The sequence below is a fragment of the Podarcis tiliguerta genome (genome assembly GCF_965153285.1).
Source record: "Podarcis tiliguerta genome assembly, chromosome: 1".
NCBI lineage: Eukaryota > Metazoa > Chordata > Lepidosauria > Squamata > Lacertidae > Podarcis > Podarcis tiliguerta.
The window spans coordinates 56,193,123-56,212,893 of NC_139534.1; the positions used below are offsets into that span (position 1 = coordinate 56,193,123).

Sequence of the window (19,771 nt, forward strand, 5' to 3'; positions counted from 1 at the left end):
AAGAGACACACTGAGGCTCTTAGTTTCAAAGACTCACTGCCCTGGGAGGCTGAAGAATCAGAGCACCCGGCAGGCACACATCAGGGGCCAAGCCCCCCGAACCACAGTTCAAATACATGTTGCATCCAAAAGTGTCAAAGAAAACTGAAACATCCATTTCAAGAAATGGTTTGGCGTTGGAGTCTGGGAGCTAAGAGTGGCTGTTTAAACATTTCCTAGCCCAACACATGATTTGTATAATTAGCAAATAATTTGCATATCATGCAAATTAGTCCACCCAGATTTGGGGAACTAGTATATGGCAAATATTGTTAAGGTGTACTTGGTTCCCCACCCCCACCCTTCACTCTAAGGGTGCTTCTAGATGGGTGTTTATGTTGAGATCGGTGCCCCTCATGCAAGTTTTTCACAGCACTCACATAACATCATCAGTTAGCCTGTACTGAGCGAGGTAGGAGTCCCATGATTCAGAGGCTGGTGCAAACGGCGGTAGAGGCACAAGTGAAGCCATGATTCCGATGCCGGTGTGAAGGGCGATGGATGGAACACAGTGCTCTAGCCAGAAGAGTCAGCTCTGAATTGGTTCTGTTCAGTGATTTCGCTCAGTTATTCAGCTCAGTTCAGAGGGTGGCCGCATCTGGCTGTGCTCTGATGTCCATCGATCCCATCCTCGTCGCCAGTGTTAAGTTGTGAGTGAACATATCAGACGACACAGCGATTCTTCCAAAGCAGCTCTTTATTTGTAAGCTGGAACAGAACTGAACTGAAGAGCTCAGTCAGCCTGCTTATATAGAACTCCAGAACCTCGTTACTGTAACAACTTTCTAAAACTATCCAATCACCGAATGTCACTTTCGATCCTTCATTTGCACAACTATCTACAGTATCCGCCTGCTGGCCCAGGGTGAGAACTTCAGTACATAACACGAGGTACTGCTGTATGGTAAGATGAAAAAAGAATATTTCTGAATAAGCAAAGAATCAGTGCTCAAATTCAGTCTAAGGGTGCTTCTAGATGGGTGTTCATGTTGAGATCGGTGCCCCTCATGCAAGTTTTTCACAGCACTCACATAACATCATAAGTTAGCCTGTATTTTTAACCCATCTAATCCAGATTTACCCTTTGGGGAGGGGAACCCTGTTGCCAACAACACATTTATGATATTTAAATAACCTGCTTGTGATCTTAAGCCTTCACCTGGCTGAGCCTACTGGAAGTTTCTCGTGTTTTTCTGTAGGTCATTTTCTAGAAAATGTCAGGTGTGGTAATTGTGGTTCCTGCATATATTTTTAAAACCCATCCTGCTTCCACTTTAGTACCACCTGAAGCACTGCTTTCACTTCTTATTATTTCTTGGTGAGATTGTACATATGCTTGGAGGCTGAGAACAAAAACACCAAGAAGTGTACTAAATGCACAAGAAATGTACATCAGTACTTTCAGAGGAAGTCAAATTAATTTTCATCTAGGGCACAGCTCTGCAAGGTTTGAATAACAGGGTGTTTGGCCACATTTAGAAGCCTCTACCTTCTATAGAACAGAAGCTGCCTGCTCCTGTCTGAGTGTGTGGAAAATTCAATTCAACATATTAACTAATGGGTGAGAATGATCTCACTTCCACCCGCCCTACTCTCAATTATTACATGATAAGAAAATAACCAATAAAAATGCACAATAGCATACAATGGAACCTCTACGCACGACCACAATCCATTCCAGAGGCCCGTCCGGAAGTCGAAATGGGTCGCTGGGAGAGGCGCCGTTGTGCCCAGGCATGGGCAGCGATTGCCCACTTCTGCGCATGTGCAACTGGTGGCAAACCCGCTGGTTATTTCCGGGTTTGCCGTGGACGTTGGGCGAAATGGACGCAAGCGGAGGTGGACGTAAGAAGAGGTTTGACTGTACTGTCATAACATAGACAGTAAATAATGTTTGAAATTATATAATTCCAACAAAGGGAAAAGAAAGAAGTAGAACAGATAACAGGCTTCCTGATTATCTACTTTTGCAAGATGTTGCATAAACTATATTGTTACAAGAGATTCCAGAAGTCTTGGCACTTTAGAGCTTGTGTTCCTTTGGAATGAGGCACAGTGGAGATGATAAGAAATATGGTTTGTTTTACACATATTTACATCTGAAGCCTTCGATGGAAGAAGGGCAGAACATTACATTCCTCTATATGTGAAGGACAATTAACGTTTGTAGGTTTTCAAGAAGCTCTGTGATAATAATGGAGAGAAATATTGTTTTATAAATTTGTTAAGATTATTATGGTTAGGGTTAAAAAACAATATGATAGAAGAAATGTGAATAATTGTGATAATATGGAAAATTTCCAGACAGGCTGAGGGAAGTCTAAAAGTATGAAGACTAGAACTGGATGTAAATTTTGGATGCAATGTTTTTCCTTTATTGTTATTTTTGAAAAATTTGATAAATAAAAAGTATTTTAAAAAAGAACATTACATTCCAAGAGTGTCCTTTCTTGCTCCTCTCTTGCTTCAGCAAGCTTGCATCCAAAGCAGAGCAGCAGCCAGTCATGGCCCTCAGCCTCGCAAGGCAGCCTCTCACAGCCAGCGCACATGAAGTTCTGCCTGCTTCCTCCATCTTGTTCTCAGCAGCCTTTGTAGAAAACAACTCCTCCCCTTCTGCTTCCAGTTTCTCTGTAACCTCCATTTCAAAAGCCTCTCGCAAAGGGCACCGCTCCCTGTGGTGACTCATATTCCCTGCTACCCTGGCAACTTCTCCCTGTGTGCTTGGCAGAGCCTTCTTCCTGGATGATGGCATGCAGCCCATCAGCACCGGTGTTGCATCAACAAACCATCCCCAGCAAGTCATCTGCAGGCTCATGAAGAAGTTAGCCTGGTGTTATGCCCAGCCCTTGCTAAATTTATCAATATATGAATCTGCTCAATGTCTGACCCTTCACTGAACGTAGAGATTAGGGGAGGGGGGTCTGCCCTCCCCAAACTCATAACAACATGGTATCTTATACTGCATCTTATTATTTCAGTGCCTAAGAAACCAAGTCCATGTTTATCATTCTTGAGCAGATCTCTTTGGAGAGGCATCAGATTGGGAAATAACTAGTCTGGTCCAAGAGCATTCCTTATGTATGTTGTTATGATTACGATTCCACACTCTTGCTAGACAATTCTCTTTTACAAGAGTAAACTTACGCTGCTTCTGCTTCTGAATGATTTAATAGAATTAGCGATCTTGGCTAACGATATTGGATGTTGTGTTAGCTGTTTCACCAGGGAGTCATCTTCAGGGGTGGGATGGTGGAAGAGGATACCTGCAAATGTGTCTTTGCATAGAAGATTTATATGCTATCATGCTCTCCCTGTCGACATCTGCCTACATCTTTCCAGCACAAACTAAAAATGATTTTGTCTGGACAACCTTCTATCACATAACATCTTTCTGTTTTAGTGCTGCTAGTTTTTAATGTGTAAAATCTTCCAACCTCTGTGTGACATATTTTAATAATCTGTTTCACCTGTACATTTATGATTATACTGCACCTTGTTTTGTTTTATTTTTACTGCTTCTCCTGTTAAATACTAGAAGGAACGGCATATGTATTCTTATTAGGGATGGAGGGAAAAATTGATTCAGTTCACATTTAAAGCCCATCAAATTCACATTTTCCAAAATGATATAAGAACCAAAAACAAAAACAACCATTGTCATCCTTCTAAATTCTAAACTTTTCTAAATTTTGCGATGCACTTTCCCCCTCAAATAATGCTTATAAAAATGTATATATTAGGGAGCAATGCACATTAAAATATTAGTGAAATTGCTATATAAAAAATTATTATATTATGAGAAATGTTTTGCAAAAATGTGTACCTTAATCAAAACTCATTTAAAATGTGTATATTAAGAAAAATTTGCACTAAAATGTTGCAATATTTTCATGAGTGTTTACAAAATAATAATTATCACAAACTGATGCACAAATGTGAACTGAAATTAATATTAGAAATATAAGACACTGAGAGAACTGAAATGTACAAATCCATCCTTCTGTTACAATCTCATGGTTGGCACATTCCCACTAAATATGAGTTTATTTGTTGACATTCATGATTATTTGCTATGTTTGGTACAAATATGAACCTTGCGTTCCACTATGGAATATATAGACACCCATCATTCTTTCTTAAGCTTTCTATTATGATTATGATTTTATTATCTTGTAATTTTATTCTTCCTGCTTTTATGATTGTTCTTATTATTACTCTTAGCCTGATGTTATGTTTGTTTGTTTGAATAATAATAACAATAATAAAGATAAGATAAGAAGGAAAACAAAGTAAGTAGTTCAAAATAAGACATTCAAAATAGCTTGGGTGTCAGTCTTCAGGTTTCAGATTGCCTATGTCATAAAGTAGCATCATTCCATGGAACAATTGGGATGGGGAGATAATACCATCTCCCTCCCACCCACCCATCCACCCACCAGAACGCTGTGCTGTGTGGAGGAGGACGAACTTGAACACATTCCAGGATTCCCAAAAAATAGACAGAGGCAATTGTACTTCATCCAGCAGAGTTTTACTGCTACTGAAGGCAAATGAGCATAATGGTCACAAATCCAATACATTCAGGATTGGCACATAAAAAATCCAGTTGCATATAAGTATAAGTATATACATAAGTTATACATAAACTTATAACAAGGCTAAAACTTAACACTAAGCATACTATGTACAGAACACCACATCAGAAGGAAGAGAGATAGAAAGTGAGTTAAAAGCCCACTGGCCTCACTATTATAGCCAGCACGACCTTGTCAGAAAGATAACAGAAGCAGTTTAAACCAGCTGTACTCAGTTTCTCAGAAGGGATAACCCAAACAACATAAACCTTCTGCCTGTTTCTTTCACATAGAAAGAAACCTTCTAGAACACTCTTGAATTAATCAGAACAGGAAAAATCTCTACACATCAGATCCATTGCAAGCTGTCCCACAGAATTATGTTGTTGTCAAGCTGCATTGTTCTGGGGCACTACAGAAATTTCAGCTTGGCCCTAGGCAGAATGAAGGAGACAGAGGAGCACTGGTGATTCCCCTGCTGTTGAACTTTCTCCTGTCTCCTGAAAATAGTGAAAATTGTTCCTTTAGTCAGCACCAAATAAAGCAGTGAAAACAGGGAATGGGCATCTTGCTACAGCACTTATTAAAAGAGTTTCTCATACTTTTCAACAAAAGAGCTCGATGCAAAGTCAAGTACAGAAAACTACCATGAGTTCATGAACAGCTCGAATATTTTTCATGCAATAATCTTTTGTAGAAAAAAATGGCCTGTGTCTTGGAGAGAAGCAGATTCATGGAATGGCTACTTGGAACATGGTTTGGATTAGGAGGAGACATGGGTGGCGCTGTGGTCTAAACCACTGAGCTTCTTGGGCTTGCCAATCAGGTTGGCGGTTCGAATCCCCCGCAACAGAGTGAGCTCCTGTTGCTCTGTCCCAGCTCCTGCCAACTTAGCAGTTCAAAAGCACACCAATGCAAGTAGATAAATAAGTACCTCTTTGGCGGGAAGGTAAACAGCATTTCCGTTCACTCTGGTTTCCGTCATGGGGTCCCATTGCACCAGCAGCGGTTTAGTCATGCTGGCCACATGACCTGGACAGCTGTCTGTGGACAAACACCAGCTCCCTTGGCCTGAAAGTGAGATGAACGCCACACTCCAATTTCAGCTCACTTAAAGTTGAATGAAACTGTTGTTAGTTCATGTGGATGGATGAGGTAAGCAATGGACTAAGAGGAAGACCAGAAGAGGAAGCAGGGAAGCCCAAACAATTCTAAAAGATTGCTGTACTAGTAAAATCAGAGAACAAAATGAAGCATCCTTTAAGGAGGATTGGAACATGTTTGTAGATTATTTTAAAAATAATTTAAACATGTTAGTACACTAGCAGGTTTGGAGTAACTTCAGCAGTAAACGTTAATTAGAGAATAAAGTTGGGAAAACAAGGTATAGATTAAATATAATATGCAGCAGCAAATGATAAACATGAGAAAACCATGGAAGGGTGGGAGGGAAATTGATTTCTTAAGTGAATATTGGAAAATATTAGAAAAGAGTATTTTATTAGTGAAAAAATCTTTTAAAAAATCTTTTTTAAAAAATACTAAAATAATCATAAACAATATTTTTTAAAAAATGAATCCACAGTTGTGCTCAAAATTCAAGGATGGCAAACTAAGGAAGGTCATTTTGCCAAATAGTCTCTAAGGGAGGACAAGATTTTTTGTAATAGCTCAGGAGGAGTTCAAAAAAAGGAAATTTTCAAAAAATTGTCAGAAAATTATTTGTTGGGAAATTTTAGCTCAGCTGTAGTGGAATAATCAGTAGAGGGTGCTGAATACTAGCTATGACAATTAACCAAAGAATTTTCAATCAAATTAAATTGTCTGTTAATACCTTGATCATAACAATGGCAGAAGGTATGGGGGCATTCATTCAGTACTATGAATATTGTGAATTTTCTGATAAGAAACTCAATAGACATCCGTTAGCTGACCCTCACTACAAGTTTTTAAGTGAAAAGAGCATGTAAATTGAGAGTTGGAAAAAGGATCTTCTTGTGCTAACAATTCTTCTGCAGGGAGGAAGAACACCTGGAAACTTATTTTGAAGATATTACAGCTTTGACTTCACTTACAATAACTTGGTTAAGAATGGGTGGCTGCAATGTTTCCAGTGCCTGTGTAAGGAAGCACAGGTGGTTTGTGCTGGTAGATGATGTGACCACATCTTGAATAGGTTCTGCCTGAAACTGAATAAATACCACCCCACTTCCATTTTACTCTCAGCATCACATTCACCTTGGCAGGCTGAGAAGAAGCTCATCAAGAAGTGTTGTGTAAGTACAGTTTGACTGAGTTAAATGAATTTGGGGGCATGGGCTTGATTTGATCCAGGGCTCAGTTCTGAAAAGCTTGAAGGAATAACAGGGTGCTTGTGATAACATGCAGAGGTCTTTCTCCTCACTACTGAACAGCCAGGACCACTCTAGGGAACAGAAGTTACTAGTTCAACCGAAGCAGAGCATGTAGAAGGTCTTCTATCTGAGAATTCATCCACTGGGCAAGTGTGATCACTCTCTAGAATCTCAGTTTAGGGAGGTATTGGCCAATCAAAATGGGAATGTCCTGTATACGTAGAGAAAGATGTTGTGACGCACCTTACGATTCTGTCTCAGGTGGCATCCCTGCTAGTTCCTCTGGAACCAGTACAAAGGGCTACCCTCAAGTGAATGCATCCACAACAGTTGTGCTTACTCGAGTAGGTGTTCAAGTTTCTAAGCAGTTATAGCTTCCATGCTGGGTGATTCTCTCTCAATGAGTCTTCCTGGTTCAACAGCAGACCTGGTGGGAAAGGAGAACTGGAGGTGGAAGTGTTGAATGCCTAGGCACGAGCTCTATAGGGCCAGGGCATCTTCAACCAGTATTTGGGATGGGGCTGGGTAACCCCAATCTTGAGGGGGCGGAAGAGGCCGAGCCCTTCCACCCCACCCCAACCCGTCTCGTCCATCCTCCTCTCTCTTACCTTCCAATGTTGGGCACAATTTGACACCTCTCTCTCTCTCTCTCTCTGTCTCTCTGTCTCTGTCTCTCTCTCTGTGTGTGTGCGTGTTTGTTAATAATACCTTTATTGTCAATGTACAACCTGTGTACAATGCAATTAAATGAAACAGAGAAGTAAGATGGTAGAGTAGCAGCTGCAGGAACATTAGTATTTCCACTTCCTCAGACCATTCAGCCCTTCACGCTTCCTCCAAGTTCTTTGTCTTCCTTCTTTCACACTCTGTCCTCTTTCACACCTGGTTGTTCACATCCTCCTCTTGCTTCCATTTCCACCCCTCCATTTTACAGCCTCAGTTCATTTATTTGTTGATAAGGGTTGTTTTTACAGACATCTCAGAGAAGGCAACAGATCCAGCAGCGATGGCTAACAGAACCATAGTGTTCCTTCCCCCAAATTGTAACAACATAAACCAGGCAGGCCAGGGGGCCTCAAATACTGTTCTCCAACTACCAGAGACAGTTCTCAATGGAGGTCAGCAGCTTGGAGGCCCTGATAACCAGCCTCAGCAGAACGAGCAGGTGGGAGCCATGGAGACACTCCGCTATGTAGAGACCAAATCTATGGGGGTAAGTGAAATTGAGATTTGCTCATGTTCAGGCTTATGTTCAGTGGTTTCCCTGCAAGAGTGATGTCAGTGCAGAAAAGACTAATCTTATCAACAGGTTCAAGAGGCTAATGCAAAGGATGGTCTCAATTATTCTCTTATCCAATGGGGATTTGTTAGATGTATTTAAAAATGCTTGGGCTGGCTGGGTGACTTATTCAATGGAATATTTACGTAGTTAAGAGTATTACTGATGAACCAGTCCCTGGCAAATGGCAATGCAAAGTGTTCAGTTTACAAGAAGACAATATTCCTCTACAAATCAGAGGAGAAGACAGTATGTAAACGACTTAAAGCAGGGGTATATCTACAAGAATAAAGGTGAGACAATAAGTGGGCAGCAGATCACACAGCATATGCATCTTGATCTTGAGAGCAAATAGGATCCCTAACTATCCCCAAAACCTCAAGAGTGGGCATGACAATTTGCCATTGTATCCATACTATGAAGAAAAAGCAATGCATACCTTATCCTGAGGCCTAATCAAACATAAAGTCAGAAATCAGAAATCTGTGCCTCCTGCAAGAGTTAAGCTCTTCCCTTAAAATTCTGCACAAGCCGTCCACAAAAAACATACCCCTCTCATTCTTTTGGTCTGTGTTCAGTGAAGCATACAACTGATCCTTGAGATCATTGAGAAGCAAAGATGGGGTCCTGGTGTAGCTTTCAGCTACCCCACCACTGAAAACCTGGGGTTTAAGGGTTTTTTTGGGGGGGGGGGTTGAACCAATGTTCAAAAAAGAGGGTTCTTTTTGGGTGAGTGTCCTTTATTCCTTTTTGACAGTGGTTTTCAACCAGTGTGCCATGGCATCCTGGGGTGCCTTGAATGATGGCCATGGGTGCCACGGGCAACAGTGGCCTCTGTCCTTCTGTCCTTACCTCCCTCCTCTGATGCCCTCTCACATCTCTGCCTCCCAAAGGCTTGTGCAGCTGTTTTTTGCAACAGCCCTGGCTATGAGCTCCACAAGCGAATGGGGCCTCAGGGAGGCACCTCTGTTTTCAGCTCAGAGACCAAGGGTGGCAGCTGGGGGAGAGGAGAGGAGGCTGAGGGAAGACTCCACAAGGGAGGGTGTTTGAAAAAGGGTGAGAGACTGCCAGCTCTGCAGGCAAGGGGTGACATAACTGGGCTCCTGAGTCCCATAGTGCTGCAGAAAGAAGGTAGTTGGTCAAGGGAGCCATGGACTCAAAAAGGTTGAAAACTTCTGCTTTATGCCATTGTTTATATCCAAATTTCTGCCTGTTTGCTATTTTGCTATTTTGTTTACCTTTGGAGGAAGATTCTGTGCAAAACCCGATTCTTTCCTACAGGAGGTAATAGTTGAACATTACTAGTAACACAGCTTAGGAGCCAACTCCCAGGGGCTGAATTCTTTTCGCCCCACCCCCAATAAAATATTTGATGGGGCTGCCCCCCAGTTGATGGGCATTGCCATTCAAATGTTGTGCATGCAACATTATGTGGGGTGGAGCTTACCTCCCCCCCCAAAAAGGTTGGCACCCCTGTAACACAGAATTTGTGTGCTGATATTTACATTAAGTGTTACAAGCTCAGGATATCTACTCATACCTTCCAGGGCATGTTTAAAATAAAGACTAGTAACCAGGGTTAAAGGTACTTCCATGATGGGGGTCAATTTATATCAGATTATGCCACATTCATTGATGCCACGAGCTACAGGAATAAACCATAGAAAAGGTTCAAATTATCAGACACCATTACAAGGACTTAGAGGAGGATATTCCTCACACAATCTAGGGACCTGAGATGCTCTTTACTATTTTTCTGTGTGGAAAGCTTGAAGTCATTATTCAGGGATTTGTGGTTTTTTACCTCTTATCAGGGCTCAGGAAACTGATCTTGTTTGTGTAATTTTCTCTCCCAGGTTATCCAGATCATGATTGGATTGGTACACATTGGCTTCGGGGCTGTCTCCCTTGTCCTTTTACCTTACCATACAGTTTTTGCTGCTCTTGGAGGTTATCCATTCTGGGCTGGGCTATTTGTAAGTAGTTGGTTATTTGTCTTTGAGGACCAGTCTGTTTCAGTGTCCATGGTCATGAAATTTAGAGCTGCATACATAGCATACATTTAATGCACATTTAAAGCACATCCTCCACACACGCCCAACCATCCTAAACTGTAGTTTAAGGGTGCTAGGAATTGTAGCTCCATGCAGGGTAAACTACAGTTCCCCTTTTTTTGGGGGGGGGTGCTTTAGGTGTATGATGTGTGCACCCAGCTTTGACCTTGGAGAGGAAGTCTCCATTATGTTCCTATTCAATTGCTGACTTTTTTTGTATTGAGAACTAATAGCTAGTAAATAAGTCATAATCTCTCTCTCTCATGCATGCGTGGGCGCACACACATATCCTTATAGTTCTGCGAAATGGAATAGACATAGATGAAGGAAATGTGCTCATGCAGGAAACCTGCTTACCTCCACCCCAGTGGTGTCCCCAAAAGCATTTACTCTTTCATGTAGAAGTGAAGTCTGTAGGCTGGAGTCAACTATGTTGTTGCACTAGTGGAAGCCAGTGTCAAGATTCCTACTGGCACAATGAGACTTCCTCCACTCTCCACCTTCCCATGCCCCCACCCTCCCCATATATGCTCAAAAAGGTGACAATAACCCCCTGAACAGTGCAAGGGAGCAAGAGAGGAGGGGTTGTTCTGTCTGGCAAGCAGAAATGCTTTGCTAAGGTCTCTGAGACCCCTATTCTCTTCACAGACCTACAGTTCCCACTGTTCCATGGGAAGAGGAACTGATTGTTAAACCACTCGGAGAATAGTAGCTCTGTGCAGCCCACCCTTAACTCTCAGCTCCCTTGACAAGCTGCAGTTCCCAGGATTATTTAAGGGAGGGGCATGACTATTTAAAGTGACTGTAACACAGCTTTAAATATATAGTGCAGATTGAGACCAAGTTGTACTATCCGGGGAGGGCTTTCCCAAGAAATGCAGAAAATTTTTAAGTTCCATTTGTAATGCTTTTGGTTGAGGCAGGTAAGTCATCCTATCCCATCCAGGAAAACTTGGGCAAAGCCTTTGCAGCAACAGTGCTTAGTTTTCTGCATAGGACTGCAAAGGATTGGCACACATGGTTCAACAGGAAAGGGGGAATCTTATGCCAAAGCCATATTCACATGTTCAAAAACATTTTAATTAAAACAAACAAATCTCCTTGTCAGTTTTCAATGCATTTATGTTGGAGAGATAGTCAGAAAGACAATAGTTGGCTGTTCTTTGGTAAAAGAAGAAAATATGCTACTATCTGACATCAGTCCCAAAGTACTGAGATGTTGGGACTAAGGAAAATGTTATGTCGTTTTTAGTGAACAACCCAAATGATCTTTTCTTTTTTCTTCTCCTGAGTAGTTCATTATTTCTGGATCCCTGGCTGTGTCAACTGAGAAATATCTTAATACAAGCCTGGTAAGATACACACCATTCCCTCCTCATTTGTAAGGTAAAGGTAAAGGTACCCCTGCCCGTACGGGCCAGTCTTGCCAGACTCTAGGGTTGTGTGCACATCTCACTCTATAGGCCAGGAGCCAGCGCTGTCCGCAGACACTTCCGGGTCACGTGGCCAGCGTGACAAGCTGCATCTGGCAAGCCAGCGCAGCACACAGAATACCGTTTACCTTCCCGCTGGTAAGCGGTCCCTATTTATCTACTTGCACCCGGAGGTGCTTTCGAACTGCTAGGTTGGCAGGCGCTGGGACCGAACGACGGGAGCGCACCCCGCCGCGAGGATTTGAACCGCCGACCATGCGATCGGCAAGTCCTAGGCACTGAGGTTTTACCCACAGCGCCACCCGCGTCCTCGTTTGTATTGCTGGATAAACAAACAAATTAGCCTTCTTGTTACATGTCTGGTTATATGGCCCCCTCCAGACTGATGTTTTATTGCAGGTGGTTCTGCAGCATGGTCTTGCCACACTAATAGTGTATTAGTGGTGGGTTTATTCTGCATAAGTTTGTTCTGTGGTGCTTCCCTAATGCTATTACACTATTCCTGTCTGAATGGCTATAGCAGAGCAAAAGCAGGGCAAAAGTAAACCGGAACACTTGCAGTATAAAAAGTTGTAGGAAGTTACAAGATATGCACTGATTGGAAATGATGCAGTCTGACTTCCTCAAAACCTTTGCACGTGCAAACATGTGAAAGCAGGATCAGGTGTGACTCTCCCAAAAGCATCATGAGAACAAATAATAACGAATGTGCAACTGAAAGGTTCTCTGGAGGAGCACTATAGTAACTGTCTACACTATTCTGAGAGCATTTATCGTAAATCAAAGCAGCCTGTAAGACTGGTGCTCGAGATCCGCAGCCAACCTAGAACAGAGGGTAGCCGAGGTTCCTTCAAGTAATGCGTCTTGATCCTAACCCTGGTTGGAAGGTGCTACCATGAGATTCAAAGTGGGGATCTTGTTCCAGGGCCCAGAACCCTTGCTGCCTGAGCACCAGAGCAGCTCTTAGAAAGAAGAGTCTCTGGCTTGATCCACTGGTGGAGGAAGAGGGGTGCAGTGAGCTCCCCCTGCAGCGTGATCCTGGTGGGGTGCCATCGCGGCTCCCCCCCCCCCCCACACTGGGCACCACTCCCCCGCAGGCGGCGCGTCATTCCCCTGTAGGCAGCACCACGCCCTGGGACATGCACCATGCTCTTGGGATGCGCACCAGCCATGCTCCCGTCTGCTCTTCACCCAACCCCACCCCCGATGCCGGAGCATGAAGTTCCGCCACACTTTTGCAGACATCCCTTTGCAAGTTCTCATACCTGCGAACTATGCATCTAGTTCAACCTCCTACAATGTAGGAATGTGCAGCTGTCCCATACGGGGATTGAACCTGCAACCTTGGTGTTATCAGCACCATGATCTCTAACTAACTGGCACTCAAATCCAGTTTCATAGACTCAAACTGGATCTAGACACATCAAAGAAGCGTTTCAGTTAAACGCGTTGCAAATTTTGTATGAGAAATTGGGTTGGCAAAAGCGGGACTCCACAGCCCCATCTAGTGTTAGAATGCATAAACAACACATATAAAGCATTTTTTTCTTTGCCAGTGTAGCTGAGTCCTCAGTTATATTACTCTCTATGTGTGCCCAGGTGCTTCTTTCCGTCCCTTACACCTCCAGTTTGAACTTAGTTCTTGTTCTGTTCACCTAGCAGTTATGGGAACTACTTTCAGGTGACGTTTAGAGATTTTTGAACTAATTCAGTGAACTTCGTTTGACTGAACTAGTTCATTCCAAGCTTCAGCACAAATACAAACAATAGGAAGCCTGCAGTTTTGTGTGGTTGACAGATCCTTCACACTGCTTCAGATTTCTATTTCCTCTGATGAAAACCTCAGTACGGCTTGAACTAAGGCCTCTTGCAAAACAGGTATTTCTCTGGGTATGACTCTCTTCATTAGACTATTTGCCTTTGAAGATGGACCTCTGTTTTTTGGTCGCCTGATTCATTGTATCTTTCAGGTGAAATGCAGCGTGGGAATGAACATCACAAGTTCTATAATGGCATTAGTTGGCATCGTGCTCTATTTGACGGAGCTGTGCCTAAATTCTGTTTTTAAAAAGTGTGATCATCTTAATCAAGACAAATATTCTTGTGAGGTAAGTGAACAAGTTCCAAAAAATGTTGACATTGTGGGCAAAATCTTTAGAAAGGGAGAGAAACCTAGACCCACCTTCAGCTTTGCTTGCGCTGCAAGCAGTTCCCACATCAAGAGACCAGCCTCTGGGAATTCTAGCAATTGTAGCTCTTTGGGAAGACAAACAACTCTCAGCACCCTTAAAAAAAACTTCCTGGGATTCTTTGGGTAAGGTGTGATGGTTTGAAGTAGGATGGTACTGCTTTCAATGTATAGTGCTGATAGCGTCTTTGTTTTTTGACACAGATATTCTCTTTAGCTGCTTCTTTTGAAAAGAGAGGCAAATGTCAACGGCACAGAAGGGTCAATAGCAAAACTACTATGTGTAGCTTAAGTGGACTTTTTTCTGATTCACCTGCCATACAACCTGATAATATATTGATCAGAATGTACATCGGGTAGTTCTTCTGTGTTCTATCCTATATTAGCAGCCTTCATGCAGGTGGCAAGGCACAAATGAGGTTTTTAGCCTAATGTGTGCACCACACGTATCGGGGCCTTCTAAATCCTATTCACTGTATGCCTGGAGATTTGCTTTGTGAGGCTGCAAAATGCAAACATACTAAGAAGGTCCCAGCTGCACAGCCCTGTTTCTTACTGTGTTATATTCAAAGAGGCAGATGTAAGTCAGTATGACCTCTTGCCCAAACGATTCTAAATAGTCATCACCACGGCCTCCAACTCTTCTGCACATGAATTTTTCACTCGTGTTGTCAGGTCAGAATTTTTCTTATGAGCTGCCTTGAAACCACTGAGATGATTTTCTAGTACCCAGAGCTGTGTCCGTGTTGTCATGTCACCTGCTCCTCTGCTTTGCAGCTAAGCTACCAAATAGGTACTGGTCTCGGAATCCTCCTCTTCTTGTTCACCTCCCTGGAGTTCTGCATTGCAGTTTCCACAACACATTTTGGGTGCCTGGCCGTCTGCTGTAACAATGAGAGGGTAAGCATTGGAAAGCCTTGCTCAGAAATTAAGCAGATCATATTGAAAATATGGTACAGAGGAGATATTGATTCGTGGGGTTTAGAAATGCCTTCAGGCTCCCCTGGGATCCTTTGCAGCTGTCTTGGAATCACCAGCTGTTAAATACAGTAGAGGACCATGGTTCTGGACCACGAGTCTGATGGAGCCTTGGAAGTCTTCTGTTCCTTATTCATGCACCCCCCATGTACAGCAATAGCATTTGATATGGCTGCAAAAGGCTTGAATGACCCTGTTCCTTATCAGTGTGGTATCAGCTGCACTGGTAGAGTTCAGCTACAGAGGGCTTTAAGAATTTAGAGCAATTGTTTAGATCATGGTGACATGGGGAAAAAGGACACCATCATAACCATGTATGTTTGTGTGTGTTTCAGGCCATAACTTTCATGCAGTACACCATCTATCAAGGTGGTATGAATTCTGCTGAAGGCAACCCTGCTCCTCCAGCCTCCAGTGCTACACTTTCTTCCAAGGAAGAGGCTTGCTAAAGACCCCAAGAGAAAAGTGATCAAAGATATCACTTCCAAGAAGCCAGGAAGTGAAATATTATTGATGTATTAACTCCCTCCCCCCCACCATAAATATATCTATCCACCCAGGCTATGTGCTGTCGCTGCAATTTTTAGTAGATTACCCAATTTGATTAATAGTCTAAAATGTTAGGGTATGGAATTACCACAGATGTTGGAGTGGGGGTTGCACACCTGATTATTATTGTGATTATTGAATTTATATATCGCTTTATACCTGCAGGTCTCGGGGCGGTTTACAAAATAAAATCAAAATATAAAACCACAAAATCCGTAATCAAAATTAAAACAACCACCCAATAGCCCCCCACCCCCCCCCCACCATTTTAAAAGGGCATAAGATGTCAATCAAATCAACCAAAGGCCTGGTTAAAAAGGAACGTTTTTGCCTGGCGCCTAAAGGTGTGTAATGAAGGCGGCAGGTGAACTTCTCTGGGGAGAGCATTCCACAGACGGGGAGCCACTGCAGAGAAGGCCCATTCTCCTGTTGCCACCCTCCGAACCTCTCGAGGAGGTGGTACATGGAGGAGGACCTCAGAAGATGATCTCAGGGTCCAGGTAGGTTCATATGGAAAGAGGTGGTCTTTGAGGTATTGCAGTCCTGAGCTGTTTAAGGCGTTATAGGTCGTGTAACCCCATCAATATAACCCCATCAAGAGCAGGCAATCTCCCACCCATCCGGTCTAGGGAACCACCCACTAACAGTCCCTCAGTCTTATCTGGATTGAGTTTCAGTTTGTTGGGTCTCATCCAGTCCATTATCAAGGCAAGTCACTGGTCCAGCACTTCCACTGCCTCACCTGCAGATGTAAAGAAGAAATAGAGCTGAGTGTTATCAGCATACTGCTGACAACATACTCCCCATCCAGCGGTTTCATGTAGATGTTAAACAACGTTGGAGATAGGATTGAGCGCTGCAGAATCCCACATTGAAGGTTCCATGGAGTTGAAAAGCATTCCCCAAGCAACACCCTCTGGGAATAACCATCCAAGTAGGGCTGGAACCACCGCAAAGCAGTGCCACCCACCCCTACTTCGGACAGCCACTCTAGAAGGATATCATGGTCAATGGTATCAAAAGCCGCTGAGAGGTCGAGGAGAATTAACAGGGACATGTTTCCCTTGTCTCTCTCAACAGACGTCATCATACAGGGTGACCAAAGCAGTTTCTGTGCCCAAACTGGGCCTAAACCCTGATTGAAATGGATCCAGAAAATCAGTTTCTTCCAAAAGCACCTGGATCTGGTCTGCGACCACTCGCTCCAGAACCTTGCTCAGGAAAGGGAGATTAGCAATTGCTCAAAAGTTAGTTAGGTTTTCCAAATCCAGGGAAGGCTTCTTAAGGATTGGTTTTACCACTGCCTCCTTCAAACAGGCAAGGACCACCCCCTCTCATAAAGAGGGATTGATCACCTCCCTGGCCCTGCCAGCTGTTCCCTCCCTGCTGGTTTTTATCAGCCAAGAGGAGCAAAGGTCTGGAGCGCAAGTGGTTGCCCTGACCAATCCGAGCACCTTGTCCACATCCTCGAGCCTTACCAACTGAAACTCATCCAACACAAGAGGACTAGACTATGCTCTGGACACCCCATGAGATTCATCTGCTATAACAGCAGATTCATGGTCTTAGTGGATGCAAGCAATTTTATCCTCAAAATGCCTTGCAAACAAGTCACAGCGAACTACCGTTGGTTCTCCCAGCCTGTAAAAGGCCCCGTACAACCCGAAAAAGCTCTGCCAGGCGACTTGATGAGGATGCAATGGAGGCAGCTCCACTGATGAGCTCTCCTTAGATTTAGTCTCAAGTTAAGACCACTCTGTCTTGACATGGATCTCTCTTCAGGTTCTCTTGAATGTTCTCCACTGTCTCTTTCTTTCCTGAACTCATCAAAACTAATGGGCAGCAGCACGGAGAGCGCCAAAGGAACTTCAGCCACCATTAGTCACTAGACACTGCACAACTAGCTGCAATGGAGAATGTGGTTCTTATGGTGCTGCCATATAGCTAGGGCCTAACAAAGGGCGTTTTACCTGTGGAGCCCTCCACACCATATAGAAGCATCCAGGGGATTAAGGAACCTACCTTTCCCATGACTCCTGGCAGCCCTCAATGCTGCAAACTATGCTCTCCCAGGTCCACCAAGTCCAGGTAAACAGAGAAAGGTGCTTGGAGAGAGTGCTTAAGTTGGGGCACAGCAATGGAGGCCTGATTTACACTAGACACAATTTAGGGCCCACATTATGTTGTCTGAAGGACATTAAAAACAAAAACAAAACCTGATCCATTCTCCTCAAGTTATTTCTGGGAAGGACTGTGGAACTATCTAGACTACTAATTAAAAAGCTTTCAATCACTGTTTAAGATCCCCCTGATTCACTGGCTAGTAGAACTTAAAGATGTTGCATATTCTTAATACATTCAACATCTGTAGGCTTTTGGGAACATGTGTAGGATCGAACCCATACATTTTTATACAGTTTTAATATGAGCACTTAAAAAACAAACAACTGGGGGTGGTTGCTGATACCATGTTAAAGAGATCTCCCTCCTTCTGCTACATTGCATAGAATACATGCCCTAAACTGTTGCTTGTTTTTTGCGTCAACTAAAAGTGAAGAATGATTTTTTCTCTTTCAAGAACTATTGTTTTATTCGTATGCAAATATGTGGAGATATATGAATGGCTGAACACAATACCATAATAAGGGGTCAGCCATACTGTTTTGCTTGCAGGCTTTCCACAGGCGAGAAGAGGATGCTACACTAGGTGGACCATTGGCCTGATCCAGCAGCCGCCTCTTATGTTCTTATGTGCCCATACAAAATGTTTATCCATGCAGCTTTTTCAATAAAATGGTGGAATGGTTTTCCTGCCTTTTGATGAGTACATTTGCCAAATGAAAGTATTTGGGCTCATGTTCACATCTCTGTGAACGTAAGTGTGCACAGAACAATGTATTGAACTGTTTAACATGTACATATGGGCTCTCCTTATGGGCAGGGTGTTGTTAACTCTTGCTCTCCCAGACTCCTTCTCCAAGATCTTGCAGCTGGGCCAGCATCCTTTTAGTTCAGTCACAAGAGAAGGGATTTATACAGTATGTAGCTAGTTTAAGACAGTGGCGTAGCATGGGGGGTGCAGGGGGGGCCGGCCGCACCGGGCGCAACATCTGGGGGTTAGGGTTAGGGGGCGCAAATCCACGGGTTAGGGGGTGTAAATCTACGGGTTAGGGGGTGCAAATTACTTGCCTTGCCCCGGGTGCTGACAACCCACGCTACGCCACTGGTTTAAGATGCTGCTCTGTTGCAATTCTCTGCTGCAGACTAGCTTAGCCAGGTGCCTTAGATCTGAGTCTAATGCACTAGAAACTTTTCTTGGGTTACTGTAAACAAAAAACCCCAGACATTTTGCCACATTTAAAATATCTGCCCGGATAAAAAATTTAATCCTGAAAAAGAGGACGTGTCTGGAAAAAAGGAAAACATATGGCAACCCTACGTTCCATTCACTTGCTTTCACCTTTAAGCTTCCTGTTCTAAAAATAGTGCTTCAAAATTCATAGAAGCAAAGCTATTGGATCGGTTGCGATTAAACAGAGAAACAGTTCTTCCCTCTGTGTATAGTTTATTTATTTCAAAGCAGTTATAAGACACTTTAAAAATATCTAAGCTGTGGACAATATAATACCGTTAAAACAAAAATACCACCTACAAAGATCAAAACAGTGGCATAAAAGCAAACCCTGTCCTCCAAAAGACTGTCCACCAGGCCAGAGGAGTCCAGCCTTTTGGGGCCTGTGAGCACTTTTGCAAATTGGGGGAACTGTCCCACACACTTACCAAGCACACAACACAACCTGTTATATTGGCCGCAATAGAATCCTTTCAAATCTGCTTTCCAAGAGGGGAGAGGCCCCTGTGGGCACCTAGGAAGGCATCTGTGGGTACATGTGCATCTCTGGGAGCCGTGCTGGTGACCTCTGTACTAGACCAAGAGAAGAAAGAGGGAAGAGGAGGAGCAAATATAAGGATGCTATACATCTGGAATTTCCCAGACGTAGCCGGGATTCGGCTGTCTGTAAAAGTGCCCGGATTTTCACTTTTTGAAAAACTGCAACCCTACACGGAGAACTCACAAACCAAGTTGTTTGTTATATTTGTGGTGTTTTCTTCCCTTTTGGTGTAAATTCTCTAGTGAGCAGGAGAGAGAGACAATAGTTTTGCGTCCTTATTCCCATATCAAATCATCAAGAAGAAGCAAACATTCTAATTGTTTCTATAGGGAGCTTATTGAGTTATCCTGACTTGGGGAGACTCTTGGGGAAGAACTGTGGTCACTTTAGCTTGGCTGGAGCACAGGGAACATTTCAATATAAGCCACCT

The 19,771-nt window shown here is 43.3% G+C and overlaps 1 protein-coding gene across 3 annotated transcripts; it reads left to right on the top strand.

The window, feature by feature from the left end:
* The first annotated feature begins 6,817 nt into the window (after positions 1–6,817).
* On the top strand, positions 6,818–18,254 carry LOC310666080 (membrane-spanning 4-domains subfamily A member 12-like). 3 transcript variants are annotated; one of them, XR_014505762.1, is made up of 8 exons: positions 6,818–6,889; positions 7,942–8,180; positions 10,103–10,222; positions 11,596–11,652; positions 13,704–13,841; positions 14,699–14,821; positions 15,235–15,792; positions 16,793–18,254. XR_014505762.1 is itself a non-coding variant. In XM_083416660.1 (7 exons), the coding sequence occupies exons 2-7, from the start codon at positions 7,974–7,976 to the stop codon at positions 15,346–15,348; spliced, it is 759 nt and encodes a 252-aa protein (XP_083272786.1). In that variant the 5' UTR covers positions 6,818–6,889; positions 7,942–7,973; the 3' UTR covers positions 15,349–18,254. The 3 variants fall into 3 exon arrangements, 1 of the variants encoding a protein (XP_083272786.1); XM_083416660.1 differs by having other exon boundaries at positions 15,235–18,254; XR_014505763.1 differs by lacking the exon at positions 6,818–6,889 and having other exon boundaries at positions 6,938–8,180.
* Positions 18,255–19,771: the final 1,517 nt, after the last annotated feature.

What these genes read in the sequence shown, in the direction of transcription:
- LOC310666080 (XM_083416660.1), top strand. Translation starts at nt 7,974, where the DNA reads ATGGCTAACAGAACCATAGTGTTCCTTCCCCCAAATTGTAACAACATA. An exon ending in TAGAGACCAAATCTATGGGG is followed by an intron (nt 8,181 to 10,102) that starts GTAAGTGAAATT and finishes TTTCTCTCCCAG; the next exon opens with GTTATCCAGATCATGATTGG. An exon ending in CATTCTGGGCTGGGCTATTT is followed by an intron (nt 10,223 to 11,595) that starts GTAAGTAGTTGG and finishes TCTCCTGAGTAG; the next exon opens with TTCATTATTTCTGGATCCCT.